The sequence below is a fragment of the Megascapheus bottae genome, chromosome 9 (genome assembly GCF_031878675.1).
Source record: "Megascapheus bottae isolate mThoBot1 chromosome 9, mThoBot2.hap1, whole genome shotgun sequence".
NCBI classification, from domain to species: Eukaryota; Metazoa; Chordata; class Mammalia; order Rodentia; family Geomyidae; genus Megascapheus; species Megascapheus bottae.
In genome coordinates this window covers 42672567-42691091 of record NC_143517.1, presented here as the reverse complement: position 1 = coordinate 42691091, position 18525 = coordinate 42672567, and the positions used below count along the sequence as shown (strand labels likewise).

General features: G+C 35.7%; 1 protein-coding gene across 38 annotated transcripts in view; it reads right to left on the bottom strand.

Moving 5' to 3' along the window:
- Positions 1–18525, bottom strand: part of Rims2 (regulating synaptic membrane exocytosis 2) — a 385455-nt gene that overhangs the window by 307123 nt on the left and 59807 nt on the right. For 23 of the 38 annotated variants that reach the window (XM_090339238.1, XM_090339190.1, XM_090339201.1 and 20 more), the window contains 2 exons: positions 12858–12890; positions 12387–12473 (listed from right to left, as the gene is read on the bottom strand). The exons of the other annotated variants lie outside the window; for them this stretch is intronic. In XM_090339238.1, the coding sequence (XP_090195364.1) occupies positions 12387–12473; positions 12858–12890 (120 nt within the window). The remainder of the gene's footprint in view (positions 1–12386; positions 12474–12857; positions 12891–18525) is intronic. 38 annotated transcript variants of the gene reach the window in all.

Below are 18525 nucleotides of genomic sequence, written 5' to 3'. Positions count from 1 at the left end.
ACCTTAGGCTTCATGCCTACCAGGCAAGTTAGGTTTCTCCAGGCTATTCCAGTGGCCAACTCAACTAGCCTCAACCTCAAAACTGGCCCCAGCAATAGGCTGACCCTAATGGTCCAGGACTTCAGATTAATTAAACACAAGGTCCCAAGAAATGGATGCACAGGTCAAGTCTGTAGAACATCAAACATGAATGAAAAAGCCAAGTGGGAATGCAAGGCCCTGAGTTCAAGTCACAGTATCAGAGGAAGGAAAATGATTCACAAAGCTCCGGTGTCTCAAGAGCTTCTACCAGCAGCTCAGACTATCAGTAGGTCTCGGTAGGTACAGTCTATTTCTACCCAGCACCAGAATAGGCTGGTAGCTTAAGTTTCAGTCTCATCCCAGGCTTTAGATCACTACATGGCTAGCATCACCCATACAGTTCCAGGATACAAAATACCACAGCCTCCAGCACTAAGCACACTCAGGAACATATTTAATGCCTTCCTAGAACTATACCAGTTTCCAAGGGTCTTCCTTTCAGGATGGACCTTGCCAGCCTACACTCAAGAAAACCCAGTCTAATGAACCATCTCAGTAGCCTCTGGTGCCAGGCTGACAAAGATAAACAAAGATTCCAAGTCCACCATTCCTCTGCCAGATTGAGATTCACTTCAAGGCCTCATGGGCTTGAGCCCCAGGCCCAGCTCAGTAGACAGAAGCAACTGGCTCATCCTAGCGCCTGGCTGGTTCCTAATACCACAGACTCAAAGCCCACCGCAATGCCAGGTCAATGATATGGACCTGGGCTTTAGATAAACCAAATCAGAAATAGGCTCTAGAACCAATCCTATATATCCAATCAAGAGGTTTAATTCAGCCCACTGAATTAATTAAGTAGACTCAAGATCAAACCCAAAGTGTAAATAACATATCTTTGGTATGTGATTAAAATACAAAATTATTAAAAAGAAGCAAACACAACTGAGTAGAAAACAAGAAAATAATGTTGTATTTTGTAAACTGGATTGGGAGTAGAGAATTGGGAAGGTATTAATGAAAGCATAGAAAAAGGTCATTGCATGAAGGAATAAGTTCAAGAGATCCAAACTAGAGTTACTGTGTTTTATACCATGTATTGCACTTTGGAAATCACTTCAGCCATAGTCTTTAATTATTCTGATACCACATGAAGGCTTAGGTAAATGATGTATCCCTAGGCACTTTTGGTTGATTTAAAAATCATTCCTTAGGCAGTCATTCAGCTGAGCAGAACAATATTGGTTTTCCACTAGCTTTGTATAGAAAAAACCTCTGACTGAAGCCACCTAATGTGTTAAAGGCTATTCTCCAATATGTTATCTCATCTTGTCCTCCAAAAGGAAGCAGCAAATTGGAGATCTTCCCCTGTTCTCTGAAGAAAATACACCTTTTTGGTATCCTTATAACTGCAGAATTAGTTATCCCTTGGAGAAACCATACATTACAAAGGTAGATCACCTAAAATGTTTTGTTTTGTTTTTTGCCAGTCCTGGGACTTGAACTCAGGGCCGAGCACTGTCCTTGGGCTTTCTCAAGGCTAGATAGAGCACTACCACTTGAGAAGATGGGAGGAGTCTTAGAATCATTTTCCAAATCAATCTATTCCTTTGTCAACAATTTGCCCTCAATTCAGTGAAATTTTTTTTGCCAGTCCTGGGCTTGAGCTCAGGGCCTGAGCACTGTCCTTGGATTTTCTCAAGGCTAGAGCTCTACCACTTCAGCCTCAGCACCACTTCCAGCTTTTTACTATGTATGTGGTACCGAGGAATCGAACCCGGGTCTTCATGCATGCTAGGCAAGCACTTTAACCATTAGGGCAAACTCCCGGACCAATTCAGTGAATTTTAAGTGGAAAACTATGAAAGTTTACCTTCTCATCACAAAACTAAATGCTAAATATTTGATGTAATAGATACGTTAATATCCAGATCCAACACCCCTTTATGTTAAAAGCTCTGGAGAAACTGGGAATCCATGGAACATTCCTCAATATAATAAAGGCTGTGTATGACAAACCCACTGCTAGTATTACACTTAATGGTGAAAATCTAAAGCCATTCCCTCTAAAATCAGGAATGAGACAAGGATGCCCACTCTCTCCACTCCTCTTTAATACAGTATTAGAATTCCTAGCCAGTGCAATAAGGCAAGAAGCAAGCATAATGGGTGTACAAGTAGGGAAAGAGGAAGTAAAACTATCCCTCTTTGCAGACGACATGATTCTGTATTTAAAGATCCTACAGACTCTACTCCCAAGCTCTTTGAGCTGATTCAAAACTTTGGAAGGGTAGCAGGCTATAAAATTGACCCTCAAAAATCAACTGCCTCCCTCTATGCCAACAGTGAGAGGAATGAGGCAATAATCAGGAAAGCAACTCCTTTCACAAAAGCCTCAAACAAAATAAAGTAGGAATTAGCTTAACTAAGAATGTAAAGGACCTTTTTGATGAAAACTTTAAAACCCTGAAAAAGGAAATTAAAGCAGAACTAAAGAAATGGAAAAAACTCCCATGCTCCTGGATTGGAAGAATCAATATCGTGAAAATGACAATCTTGCCAAGGGCTATCTACAAATTCAATGCAATACCCATCAATATCCCAATGGCATTCTTTAAAGAAATAGAAGAGGCAATTCAAAATTTCATATGGAATAATAAAAGACCCCGTATAGCAAAAACACTTCTTAGCAGAAAGAACAGCGTAGGAGGAATTTCAATTCCAAACTTTAGTCTCTATTACAGGGCTATAATTATCAAAACAGCTTGGTACTGGCACAAGAACAGGCCTGAAGACCAATGGAATAGAACTGAGGACCCAGATATTAAACCACAGACCTATGGCCACCTAACCTTTGACAAGGGAGCCAAAAAAATAGAATGGAAGAAAGATAGCCTCTTCAACAAGTTGTGCTGGCAGAACTGGTTAAGTACCTGCAGAAAACTAAAGTTGGATCCTTCTTTGTCACCCTGCACTAGAATTAACTCCAAATGGATCAAAGACCTGGAGGTAAAAGCTGACTCTCTGAAAACTTTACAGGAAGGAATAGGAGATACACTAGGCCTCCTTGGCACAGGTCAAAACTTTCTTAATAAGGACCAAGAATCACAACAAATCAGAGAAAGGCTGGATAAGTGGGACTGCATTAAACTGCAGAGCTTTTGTATGGCAAAGGACATAGCTAGAAAACTAATCAGGAAGCCTACAGAGTGGGAGAACATCTTCACCAACCAAACAACGGACAAGGGCCTCATATCTAAAATATATCAGCAGCTCAAAAAATTGAATCACTCCAAAACTAATCTCCCAAGTAACAACCATCCCATTAAAAGATGGGCCAAAGACTTAAAGAGAGTCTTCTCTGAAGAAGAAACAAAAATGGCCTATAGACACATGAAGAAATGCTCAACATCTCTGGTCATAAAAGAAATGCAAATCAAAACAACTCTAAGATTCCACCTCACTCCAGTTAGAATGGCCAGGATCAGGAAAACGAATGACAACAGATGCTGGAGGGGATGTGGCCAGGAGGGATCACTACTACACTGTTGGTGGGAGTGCAAACTCCTTCAACCACTATGGAAAGCAGTATGGCAGTGCCTCAAAAGGCTAAACATAGAACTCCCCCATGACCCAGCAATTCCACTACTTGGCATTTACCCAACCATCCAGAAACAAGGGCATACTAAATCCACTAGCACAACAATGTTCATTGCAGCACTATTCACCATAGCAAAGATATGGAACCAACCTAGATGTCCCTCAGTTGATGAGTGGATCAACAAATTGTGGTATTTGTACACAATGGAATTCTATGCTGCTGTCAGAAAAAACAACATCGACCCATTTGTTAGGAAATGGAAAGACTTAGAAAAGATCATATTAAGTGAAGTAAGCCAGACTCAAAGGAACTTAGGCTCAATGGTTTCCCTCATTTGTCACAATCAGTAGAAACCTTGGGCTCTACTAGCAGAGACTTGCAATAGAGCAAAACCTTGATACATAAGGCCATATAGTATGAAGCTAAATGAAAGGACCTCCAGGATATTGAAACAAAAGCCATATAAGGAATGACTGTTGTCCCTAATGTACTATGTTATCTCTCATCTCCTTTGCTGTCCCTTGGGTATCTCATACTGTTACAGTATCTCACTTTGTTATCTGATATATTGAATTTATTTGTATTTGGTTATTTGAAGTTTGATAGGGAAGGGGGGAAAACCAAGACGGGTGGGGGGGGAGGGTAATGGGTACCAAGACATGTGAAAGGGTATCAATGTATGTGAATTAATGCACCTTCTATCTGGCAAATATCCTGTAACCCTTTTATTAATTACAATAGAAATAATAATAATAATAAATGTGATTTCCACAATGTACATAGATAGATAGATAGATAGATAGATAGATAGATAGATAGATAGATAGACAGACTCCTGTACTTATAATAGAGTTACATCTCATAAGTTGAAAATATTCTGTCAAATCAATTTAAGGCATTTGACATTCTGACTATCATGGCTTAGCAACAGAGAAATTGAAGAGTATGAGTTGTTTCACCTTCAAGATTGCATAAGTGAAAGCCTAGAGCCAGTATTTCACACTTGTAGCTACTCAGGAGACTGAGATGTACGAATTGCAATGAAGCCAGTAGGAAAAAGTCTGTGAGACTTTTATCTCCAATAATCTACTCAAAAAGCTGAAAGTGGATCTCTGGCTCAAGTGATAAGGCACTAGCCTTGAACAAAAGAAGCTCAGAGACAGCACCCAGGCCCTGAGTTCAAGTCCCACCAAGGAACCCAAACAAATAAATAAATTAAATTAATAAATAAGCAAGCAAGGCCAGGAGTTTGGCCTAGTGGTTAAAGTGCTTGCCTAGCATGCACGAAGACCCGGGTTCGATTCCTTGGTACCACATATATAGAAAAAGCCGGAAGTGGTGCTGAGGCTCAAGTGATAGAGTTCTAGCCTTGAGAAAGTCCAAGGACAGTGCTCAGGCCCTGAGCTCAAGCCCACGACTGGCAATAAATAAATAAATAAGCAAGCAAGCAAGCAAGCTTAGCAAGGTCACATGACACAATGCCATTTGCAATAATATGTATGCATATACATATTATTATATGTATATATAATTTATATATTAACAAAGAACAAGTAGAAATTTTAAAGACCTGTATAACATTCTAAAAAAATTAAAACATTCAGTTATAATTTTAACAAAAGCTATTCTGATCATCTATGGTGAAAGTATAAAACACTAATACAAGAACCAAAGAAAACCTATACTACACTTGTATACTATAATTGTTAACTAGAAGACAATATCATTAAGATTACAATTTTCTCCAGCTTCATCTTTAGATTAAATGTACCAATCAAAATCCCATCATGATTTCTTAGATAATTTGGCCAGCTAACTTTAAAATTCCTAGAATAGCAAAAGTATTTTTTAAAGTTTAAAAGTATTTTTTAAAGGTTAGAAGAATCACACTATACAATTTCAAACTTACAGCAAAACCTACAATAATCCAGTCAATAAGAAATTAGCAACTAATAAAAACATACACCAATAGAATACAACAGAATATACAAGAAATATTACAATATTAAGTAATCTATTTTTACACAAGTACCAGAATCATTCAGTGGAGAACTAGTCATTCTTCACCCAATACTTGGAATTGAATTCATAGCCTTGCACTTGCTAGACAAGTACTCTATCAGCTGATTCATACCAGTCCTTTTACTGTTTTGTTTTGATTTTTCATTAGGGTCTCACAGTAACTTTGGCTTCAAACTACAATCCTTTTATCTCTGCTGGGATTACAGGTATGCACCACCGTTGTAGGCTATGGAAAACTCATGCAAATCCAGCAATGAATTGTAGAACTAATAATCTATAAAACTACAAAAAAATTCTAGGAAAATTGAAGAAAGTCTTTGTGTTAAACAAAGACTTCTTAGACAGGTTAGATAAAATTTTCTCTGAGGCCAGGAACATAGCCTAGTGATAGGGTGCTCACCTAGCATGCAAAGTCTGGGTTCAATTCCTTGGTACCACATACACAGAAAAAGCCAGAATTGGCTCTATGGCTTAAGTGGCTGAAGGCTAGCCTTGAACAAAAGTGTCCAAGGAAAGTGCACAGGCCCCAGGACTGGCAAAAAAAAATTTCTTTAATAAGATAAAAAAATTTATGAACTAAACAGCAGTTAATACAAATATACAATAAATGACTATAGATTGTGTTTTCATCAAGCTTTAGTCAGAACATGAAAATATGAACTTCATGTCATTTCTATCATCACAAAAGATTTTAAGAAAGCTTTTTTTGACTATTTAACATGTACAAAGGCATCCTGAACTTATCAATTATATAAACATAAGTGGGGCAAGTTTAGCTTGGCTATTATAGTTTGCCCACTTCCATAGGATTTGATTTTATTTGCAAGATAGTCCAGACAAGACAAAAACAGATCAACAGTTACTAGAGGAAGGTAAACAGGATAGCTACAAATAGACACATAAACTTTTGGGAGTAAGGAAAATAATCCATGATGTGATTACAATGGCATATACAAGTCCCATTTCACACACGTAGATAACATGAGTTAAATTAGTAGCAAAGGTAGAATTAAGTATTACAAAAAAAACTAGATTAGAAATAGTTAAAGCCCTGTTGCTTCAGAACAGTAATAATCCTAAAGAGAATAGCACAATTAATGTTGCAGAATGGATCAAATGGCCCCAGTTGTAGTAAGAGAAGAGATGGAGATGCTCCAATCAGATACATAACTTCATTTCGATCATTTGAAATAATAAAGCATTTTAGAGAGATTTTATTGTATTTTTTCTACCAGCCCTATAAAATGAAATACTACTAGATACAGGATGGTAGTATACAAGTGTACTAGAAGCTAATACACTGCTTGCTAAGAGAAGCACATCCTTCCTTCCCACTCATACATAAACAAAACTCTCACTCTGCTTCCTCACCTCGGTCACTATGAACACAATCTAACCAAGATTACAATCCACTTCCTAGTTCTTACTCCATATACCTAAACTGATGATTACAGTTATTTTTCACTGCTCTTGTTATATGGCCTTCCAATACTTGAATTCAAACATTTCCATTTTCATTGGCTCTCCATAATATTCTCTTCATTTTCTTCTTATACCCATGGCCATTCATTTACTTTGAAAGTCAAGATTCAGACCCTCCTTTCCTAAATTTTATGGAGAGCGTTGTTAGGCTATTTTTATCAACAATAAAAGCTTCATTTTCTAGTTGGATGTAATTAACTTATAAACATACATCCTCAACTTAGACTTCTCTTTGAGGTTCAATATTCAATTTTCTACCTAACCCCTGTACTGGAATTTCTCAATGTTACACAAAAGTCAAGATGCACAAATCTGAACTCATAATTTTCTGTGCAAACCACATTCCTTTCTAGTGTCTCCTATTTCATCAATGAATGCCACCACTCAATTTTACAGGTCTGAAGTCCAGAATTATTTTGAAAAGGTCTCTCTCCCTGAAATAAAACGTTTTCACTTCTCCTCTAATTACAAAGGATATTTTTGTTGTATATACTAATTTAGGCCAACAATTGTTTTGTTCAAGACTTGAAATGTATCACACCAAGCCCTAGCTCTACTGGCATCTAGTTTATAGTGAGAAATTTGTTAAGATTTCTGTATCTGGGTAACCATCTCTTTCTCAACACTGTTTCGTTTATCATTTTAACTGAATAAATTTTCCATCATTTTATTTTATACCTCTTCTTCTTCTATGGCCACAACTCATAAATTTGGTCCCAGAAATATTGCATATTCCATCCGTATTTCCTTTTCATTTTTCAATGTCTTTGACTGGTCTAGTTCTTTTTTTCTACTATATATTCAGCTCCTAAAACTTTGTTTTCACTTATTCTGCTTCATTAGCTAGTTTTGCAAGATTTCAGAATTTAATTATTCTTATTGAATTCCTCCTTAATACACCATATTGTTTTACTTATTTCATTTGCCTTTTTGAATACTCTTTTATTTCGTTCAGCTGTTTATGTTTATTCTCTTTTGTTAAAGTACTTATATGTGTCCTCTTTAATTGCTTCATCTTTATCATCTTTATTCTTTTGAGTTCTTTGGTGGAATTTCACCCAGTTCACTGATGTTTGTGTGTGTCCTTTATTGTACCATTACTGACTTAGAGAATACAAGTTAGATTCTTTTTCCCCATAGTCCTTGTGCTTCTACATTGGGCGTTATGCATCTGATGTCAAGTCTTAATGTGCAAGTAGAACAGTGCAATACAGCTCAAAAACTAAGCTGGGTGCAATGGCTCATGCCTGTAATTCTAGCTACTCAGGAGGCTGAAATTTGATGATCGTGGTTCAAAGCCAGCCTGAGCACTAAAGTCCCTGAGACTCGTATCTCCAATTAACCACCAGAAAAATGGAAGCAGTGCTGTGCCTCAAGGGGTAGGGTGGTAATCTTGAGCTGAATCCCTCAGAGACAACATCCAGGCCCAGAGTTCAAGCCCCACAATGGACAAAAAAAAAAGCTTTAAACCAGTTCTCAACAAAAACAAGGACTGATTCTCAGCTCTGCTCCAATCAAGCTAACTTACTTGAAGTCCCTAGCATATTGGTTGTCTGCTCCTGAGATGATATCGTTTCAGAAGCTTCCTGTCTTTGTTTATTGAGAAGCACTGTTGAGTAGAACAAGTTCCCATTTCCTCAACATACCTCCCAGGTAGTGCTCCCAAGGGCAGCAAGCTTCTAGGCCTTGGGCTATACCCTATTGAAATATGTCCTTCCTAAAAACTGGTCATTCATATACTTCACCCAGTACTTTGAATTTTCTGTATTTTTCCTCCTGGTTTGAAGAAGTCAAACATAGTTTATATGTTAATCCTTTTAGTATGGTAATCCATTAAACATAATAAACACCTTCTGCTAGTCTGCATTTTGTTATGCAAATAACTTTAATTTTGAGGTAGTCAAAACATTAGCTTCTGTCACTATCTGTGGTTTCCATCACACACACACACACACACACACACACACACACACACACACACACACACACACACATTCCTAAATTAATCACAAAAAAAGCTCTAGTCTCAGACCAGGAGTGTGGTACAGAGCTATCCTAGCATGCACCAAGCCCTGGGTTCAATTCCTTGGAAATACATACACAGAAAAAGCTGGAAGTAGGACAATGGCTCAAGTGGTAAGAGCATTAGCCTCGAGAAAGCACAAGGACAGCGCCCAGGCCCTCAGTTCAAGTCCCCTCTGCCCCCCCAAGAAAGTTCTAGTCTCTTCTAGTAGATTTACAGCTATTAGAAGCTTTATAATTTGTCTCTCATAATTAAGATTTTTAATTCATCTGAATTTTGTTTTTACATGTGATTTGACACTGTGATTTAATTTTAATCTTTTCTATAAGGAGAATCTATTTCCCAAAACTCATTTATTAAACAGTACCACCTTCCTTCCATTGATTCTGATGCCAATTTATTAAATATTAAATTACCATAATTATATAGATCTGTTTATCTACTTTGCATTCTGTTTGATTGGTTGTTGTGCCTTCTCGTACTCTAGAAAAACTGCCATAACTGAACTCCAAATACAATTAAAAGAACTTTATCTTGTGTGATTGTTGTTCTTAATGTACTAAGTTATTTCTCTTCCCTTTTATTGCCTTTGGTTAATCTCATATTTTTACCGTATCTGACTTTGTTATCTGGTATATTGTATATATGTTTACTTTTTCGTTTGAAATAGGAAAGAGAAGGGGGGGAAACAAGATGATTGGGGGGAGGGGGAGGGAAAAGGGGACAAAAACATGAGAAAGGAGTATCAATGTATGAAAAGTAATGCACCTACTACCTGGTAAATGTAACTGTAATCCCTCTATATATTACCCTGACAATAAAAAATTTAAAAAGTCCATAAGATTGCATAAATTTAGAAGTGTTGCTTGCTCCACTTTATTTCACAAAGCTTTCTTTAAAAAATCTTTAATGTATGTTTCTATCTCTATTTTGAGTAGTATTTTCTTCACTTATGAGTTCTATGAAAAGTTTTTAAATCATATTTACTGTAATTCCTGGAAAAATTATAACCAATCATAGTTTTATTGTCATTGTTCTACTCATTCTTATAGTATATTTTCACATTAAAAGTTCATTTATTAGAATTTCAAATACTTGCCATTGTAAACTGATTCCTTACAAATTTCTATACTGATGCTGACTTTCTTTTCTCACCTTTCAGAGATTCCAAGATGTAATCTCTGTAGCTATAGGCAATCAAATTTTTATTCATTTATTTGAGGACCTTTTAGGATAATGTGTTTTTCTCCAAGAACTCTCTCACAGTTCACTAAAGGAATTGAGGGCTCCTCATTAGTTTTATAATGACCTCAAATAAATAAATTTCTTTTTTTTTAGAAGTGGTGCTGTGGCTCAAGGGATAGGGCAGTAGCCTTGAGCTGCTGCCCGGGCCCAGAGTTCAAGTCCCACAACTGACAAAAATAAATAAATAAATAAATTTCTTTTTATTATAAAATGACTTTTAAAAAAGTAATACAAAACCTTAGCTTTGTAACTTTTCTTGCTCTTTTTTGCAGAAATTATCTACTACTCATAAAACCTTTATTATCCATTATAAAATATAATTCTCTTACTCATAGTGGAAGTTTTATTGAAACTGTATTTCGATTATAGTTTAGTTTTAGAGAATCAATAAATCTTTACAATGGTGAGTAAATCTACAAACATGGCAAGTGTCTCCATTTATCGGTGATCCTCGAAGTGAAAAATGTTTTTGCTGGCCTTACAGATGACTTTTAACTCAAACTTTTCCACCTTAATTTATAATTCATTCTCAAGGAAACCATGGGTAAGAGTTATATTTCAGTTTTATTCATTTATTTTGTGATTGCTTATTTTCATCTTTTAGGAAAGTATACATAACTGGGCATCCGTGGCTTACTCCGATAATACTAGCCACTAAGGAGTCTGAGATCTAAAAATCCCAAGTCAACGCCAGCTCAAAAGGAGCTAATTAAACACCAGAAAGCTAGAAGTGAGCTGTGGCTGAAGACTACTGTCTTGTGCAGGCGCTGAGTTCAAGCTCCACAACTGGCACATAAAAGCAGGGGAAGAATGTCCATAAGGTTTCTGTATGGACTTCAGACATTTACACAGTTGAGACCAAAGGAGGATTTTCTTAGAAGAGGTATTTCTAAAAATCTGTGGTCCTCTTTTCTTTAAGAGGTTTTGTTTAATGTTCTTGTGCTTCAGTATTCCTAATGATCTCTAGTGATCACCAAATATTTCTTAGTATGTTTTCACACATTTTTGTTGCTATCACTTTTAATTTCCTTAATCATTCATTACCATCTAGGAGAAATTAAAAATCTTTTTTTTTTTTGTCAGTCCTGGGGCTTGAACTCTGGGCTCTGTCCCTGAGCTCTTCAGCTCAAGGATAGCACTCTACAACTTGAGCCACAGTATCACTTGAAATTAAAAATCTTATAATCCCACTAACAAAACCTCATAAATATTCTCTGAAACACTAGGAATACTAGAAATGGTAAATTTCTTTCCTTCAGACATATTAGTATTTACATTTTCTTCACATTACTAACTGTAACCTTCAATCTTGTAAGAAATTATTACTTAATCTAAGTCATTACAGGATTTTAGTAGTACCTGAAATGAGAATGAATTTTTTTTTCTCAAGGCAAGTAGCTTTGCCACCTAAGCCACAGTGCCACTTACAATTTTTTCTATGTATGTAGTTCCCAGGGCTTCATGCATGCTAGGCAAGGATTCTACCAGTCGGCTACACTCAAGGCCCTTTGGAGCTCTTCTTGTTACAATAACTTCTGGGACAAACCTTTAACTTGGGACATTCTGAAATTCCCATCTCAGAAAATAAACGAGAATCAAATATTAATTAACTATAGGACTTTGTTGCTACTGTTTACTGTATAGAACTTGCCTATCTCCTTGTGTATGCAATAATATAGTTGGAGACTTTCCTACAGCAATAATTTTTTTTCCCTGTCATGGGCTTGAACTGTGGGCCTGAACACTGTCCCTGAGCTTTTTACCTCAAGACTAGCACTTTACCACATTGAGCCACAATGCCACTTCTGGTTTTCTGGTGCTTAATTGGGAGATAAGATTTTTTTAAGATTTCTATGGAACAGGTAGAATCAGACTGTAACTTAATAATTTCCTCTCTGAGGGGTTATTATTCCAAGGGTAGTATTTTAATGCCTACTCTTCAGTATGTTATACTATCAGAGATAATATTTAGTCTGTATAGATCAGCTTACTTACGTCTGGGACTCCTTTTCATTTTGCTGTTTTTGCTGGGGCTGAAGAACGTTATTTACCAGTTCAGTGATCCCACTAAAGGGAAACCACCTGTTTAAATAAGCAAATAATGTGACTGAATAACCAAATGAATAACAATATAGGTTTAATGTAATAATAAAAAATACACAGGCACAAAAGCTACAGCCAATGGAAATGTGAGCTCCAATTATCATCAAGGCAGTCAGAATATAGGGAAATTAAGTTTCAACATTTAACCAGTCCACAAGCAGGCAGCAAAAAACTACATCCAGTCACTATGTGGATGAAGTAAGAAGCTGCAGGCAGCTCTCTTACAAGCCAGAGAGTCAGAAAGCAGAAGACACACTAGCTGCAGCCTATCCAGTATTAGTGTATGCTAATACCATCAGAGGTGCAGGAAGCAGAACGTGGCAGAAAGTACAGAAGTCACTCTACTGCACTCCATTTACTTACTGTGTCAGTTGTGGTTTGTGTTCTTCTTTGACCCTAAAAAGATAAGTTTGCACAACTGAGTGCAATGTATGAGGAAGCAATTTCTATCTACAGATTTGTGGTCATATATGATGTACATGGAGAATTTGAATTATTCATAGAAAAACTTAGCTCTTCAACATATATTAGCATCATATATTTAAATGAATTTTATACACAAAAACCAGAATTTAAATAATTTGTTTTTTATCCTAAAACTTTACTTCTCTTTTAAAACAATAATTTAGTCCTGAGATTGTCTGCATGTTTTATTGATACTAAGCTTTTAAAAATAGTAGTTTTAAGGTATTATATTAAAGTTACATTTAATTAAAAATAACTTCCTATTTATTGCATAAACTTCCTTAATACAAACTGAAGTCAAGTTACAAATGGTTTGAAAGAACAGGAGCTTATGAGTGGATTTTTTTTTAAATCTTACTAATTAATTCTTACACTTCAAAAAGTAAAGAAACAGAGGAAGAAAATCAGGGTGATCATTTTCTAATCTCTCTAAAAGCACCTACGAAAAACCAGTGTATTCAGTTTGAATTTTTCATAGGTTTAACTCAATTATTTATATAACTATGCCATTGTGAAAAATAATTTAGTTAAATACTACATAAAAAACTATAATCAAGCCCCGAACTTGTAGTTTTCAGAGTCCCATGGTCTTATCCAACATTGTAGAAAAAGAAATTCTGCTCTCTGATTCACAAATAAGAAGAAAATAATTTTTACATGGATTCAGGATCAAAACTATTAGTTTATAAGTAGACAATTAATTATTGTAGACATAATGTGAAGAAGACATTCTTGGGATTAGTATGATTCACTTCTTGTTATATTCCTTTATTAAAATCACATTATTCATTCTACATACCTACCAGTATATATTCTTTTCACAACATTTGGGAAATGAAGGAGAGAACTGGCCAATATACAGAAATATATATATGTATATGAACTACATATTTTAAAGGAAGAGAAGGATCATGCACTATAGTAAAGACTCCTGAAATTAGCTTTCTCATGAGCTGCTTACAATTGGTCCAGTGAACTATACCTGTGGCTCAATATTCAGCTGATTAGCCTTCAAAGGATGTCTAAGAATTGATAACTAATTTTAGTATCTAGGACTTTCATCACAAAGTTATACTAACAATAGAAATTCAATCTCTTTAAAATAATTTTTTGCCAGTCCTGGGGCTTGAACTCAGGGCCTGAGCACTGTCCATGGGCTTTTTCAAGGCTAGAGCCTTACCACTTGAGCCACAGAACCACTTTCAACTTTTTCTAAGTATGTGGTACAGAGGAATTGACCCCCAGTTTTTGTTCATGCTAGGCAAGCACTATACCACTAGGCCAAACTCCTGGCCCTAAAATAAATTTATTTTATTTTAAACTGTATGATGGATAAACGAGACAGAGATTAATAAAGCACAACTCTGGATATATCTATGAAGGCATTTTCAGAGATAATTTATGAAGGGAAGACCCACTCTGACTGTGGGAGGTACTAGTCAACAGCAGAGAGAGAAAGATAGGATAAAGGGAGAAGAAGAAATCCCACTAGCACAGGCATGTTTTTCTCACTCTCTGTTTCCTGGCTTCCAGGAATGAGCAACAAGCAACTGTAATTCTTTCGGCATGATTTTCTGACTCACCTCAAACCTGAACCAATGCACCCATGTCACTGTAGACTCAATCACCTACAACTGTATGAAAATAAATCTGCCCATTTGAACTGTTGGGCTCAGGTATTTATCACAGTGGTAATATCCCATTCAAACTATAGAAGAGCCATGACAGGAAAGTTTGAAAGGTATCTTATGAAGAAACAAGCAAGGAACAATGTTATTTGAAAGAAACCCACTTTAAATTAAGAAAAAAAAAAGAAATAGTAAAAAAATGCGAATAAATAACATGCTAACAATAACAGAGAAAGCTGATTTAGCTACATTAATTTCAAACAAGCCCAACTATCAAGAAAGGAAAATAAGCAAGAATAAAAAGGAGAATTCCATAATGACAACAGGTGAACTGCTCAAAAACACATAACAATTATTAATGTGTAAGTACTTACAACTAAGACTCAAAATTGAGGCTTCAACAAAAATGGCCAGGCAACAATGGCTTGTGACTATAATACTTACACAGGTTGAAATCTGAGTATCACAGTTCAAAGTCAGCCAAGGCAGCCAAATCCTAAAACTTATCTCCAATTAACTAGCAGTCAGAAGTTGAGATGTGTCTTCCAGCTAAGTGGGAGTAAGAGGCTCATATATTTTGTCATTTAGCTCCATAATTTTGTCAGTTACTCCAACTTTGGAGTAAAAAAAATTGTTTCTATTCATTTGATTGGGGAAAAACAGTAACGTTTTAGATGGAAACACAGCGCAAATTCTAAAGCAATAATTTTATTTAAGATAGCTGAATAAAGAGAAAAACAGACCCAGGAGAAGTTAAGACAGACATAATTGCTATTCTTACGTTATTTGGTATTTATGTGCTTGTCAACTATTTTTATTTAATTGAGCCTCAGTTTGTAGTTAATAAACTGTGAAAATACCAGATTATGTGTAATAAGTAAATTGAAGTCGGTGTAATTTCCTGACACATAATTGTTATACAATAAATGAGAACCTTTTTAAATATGTATTTCATTCTCTAAACTAGATTTAAAGTATTATTTATTTCTTTAAAATATTTAATTTCATTTCTATGCATATATTCTCCTAAAAATGTTTTCACTATATACTTTTTGTAAATCTGGATCTATATGAACATATTGTGTATTTGAAGTAAATAAATAAGAATTAAACAAAAATAATAACACAAGAAATCCAAAACAGAAGAATTCGGAGTAGGTTGGGGATGTAAGCCACTGACTAAATTGATTAAAATACATGAACTTCTGGAATCAATTCCCAATACCACAAATATGTTAATAATGACAGTGTCTTACTTGGAAAAGACAACAAATTAGTCAGTGGTAAAGAGATAGCTGTATCTGATTAATGACACCAAGATATACATTTTGAAATTTTTTAGCATTGTAACTATAGATAGATGATAATGTTGAGTCTAGAAAAAATTAGTACAAGGGTTTTTTTATTGGAAGAATAAACATACAAAACAAATCAAAATAGTAGAATTTCTACTGACACATCAAGGTTGTAGGTAAACCTGGAAAAGTGGCTGCTGCTAATATTGGTCATATATATATATATATATATATAATTTGAATTTTGAAAACTTTAGCTGAGTCATCAACTCTGGGAAAAGTATCTCAGTTAACCATGTTGAGCTGGATTGTACAGAATTTAATAGCCATATGATCTGGAAACATTAACCTTGAGGTTTTTTTGTTTTGTTTTGTTTTGTTCTGTTCTGTTTTGTTTTGTTTTGTTTTTTGCCAGTCTTGAGCTCAGGGGCTGAGCTCTGTCCTTGGGCTTTCTCAAGACTAGAGCTCTACCACTTGAGCCTCAGCACCACTTCTGACTTTTTTCTATGTATATGGGACCGAGGAATCGAACCCAGGCCTTCGTGCATGCTAGGCAAGCACTGTACCACTAGGCCAAACTCGTGGCCCCAACCTTGAGTTTTTTTCCCAATTGTACAATATAAATGCATTGTATTCAAGATGCAGGATCTTATATGCATAGGTTTTATTGCAGAAACCAATGAAGTATTCTCTAAGTAATGGTAAAAAGAGATGATAGGTGAATTTATTCTGTCACTAAGTTCCAAATTTTCTCATAATTATATAATTATATATCCATATAAAATATTATTGGGATGCGCCATACCACTCCTGGGCATCTATTCTGAACATCATAACCCAGAATATGATAAGGGCACCTGCTCAGCTATGTTCATCTCTGCACTATTCACAATAGCCAGGCAATGGAAACAATCCAGATGCTCTACTGCAGATGAATGGATACAGAAAATGTGGTGTAAATATAAACAATGGAATACATAGCCAACAGAAAAGATAAAAATAATGGCATTTGCAAGGAAGTGGATGAATCTAGAGTGAATCATGTTGAGTGAGACAAGTCAAGACCAAAGGAACAAAAGGCACATGGTATCCTTAATATGTGGCTATTAGGTCCAAACAGTACAAGAGCAAGGATTCAATATTTGTGTACCCAATGCTATGGACATGGTATTGGAAATAAAAACACAACTACATAGACATAAAAATCTATGACTCTATAGACATAGTGTTTTATTACATAGATTAATATGTATCTATGACATACAAACCCTCAGCCTAATTTTAATTATGTTCTAAAATCTAAGTGCCAGTGATTGTATATAGAGATTCCCTTCTTGAATACTTGTTTGTTAAATACGTCATTTGAAATATGATCTAAAAATCAGTGTTAATAAATTCTTTAAAAATCAGTGAGGAAAAAAAATATTATTGGGATGCCATCTACTTTTAAAATTAAAAAGCATTCAATATATCTTATGGCTTTAGGTATTATAAATATTAAGCAATGTCACATAGACAGATGTAAAATCCATTTTCAAGGTCCTTTAAAGAAGAGAGCTATGCAGTCAGCAGCACCTGCTCATTAAATAGGACATTGTTCAATAAACCTATTTTGTTTGAGAAACCTAATTTGTTCTCCTATTTCCTCCTCCCTGCTAGTAAATGAAGGACTACCCAAAGACAGTTGGCTAAAAAGCCACTCAGGCTTTTGCACATGTCTAAAATGCTTTATATCCTTTCATGATAAAATTACCCAAAACATAAAGAAAGGAAGTAACAGCCATAAATCATGCTGGCATAACACAGATTATTTATTCTGAACAGGATGGCTGACAGAGAAACCTGCTGTCGCAACATATGAGAACACTTAAAACAACAGTTTCTCTGAAATGACCTAAAAAGAATAAAAACACTAAATGTCTACATTCCATCCATAAGACATTTTCAAAGAAAATGATTAGAGTTAAAAAAACAGGGGTAGTAACATTTTGTCATTTAATTAGGAAACATGATTCTCCCAGTTGTTATATGTAAAAGTCTAGGCTGTATAGTCAAACCAACTGAGGTCTGAATACTCACTCTAACCTTCAGTACTTGGCAAGCTACTTACCCTATCATGATTTGTAAAATAGATAACATTTGAAAGCTACAAATGAAGGTAAAAATGGGTGAAAAAGGAAGGAAGTAACTAGATGCCAATCAGTATCAAGTATGAACTTATACCTTGGGCAAATTTATCACATTAAATAAACATCATCAGATGACCCCAACACAAGGACACAGAGGGACTTTTCTCATTGTGTAAGTAAAAAGAGTTATAAAGAAATAATTATTGTATAATCTGAGAATGAACAGAGGTGATGTTAATTAGCATAAGAAGTCAGATTGGGGCCAGGAGTTTGGCCTAATGGTAGAGTGCTTGCCTAGTATGCACAAAGACCTGGGTTCGATTCCTTGGTACAACATACACAGAAAAAAAAAAGCTGGAGGTGGTGTTGTGGCTCAAATGGTAGAGTTCTAGACTTGAGAAATTCCGAGGACAGTGCTCAGGCCCTGAGTTCAAGCCCCACAACTGGCAAAAAAAAAGAAAAGAAAAGAAGAAGTCAGAGGGCCAGGAGCATCGCCTAATGGTAGAGTGCTCAC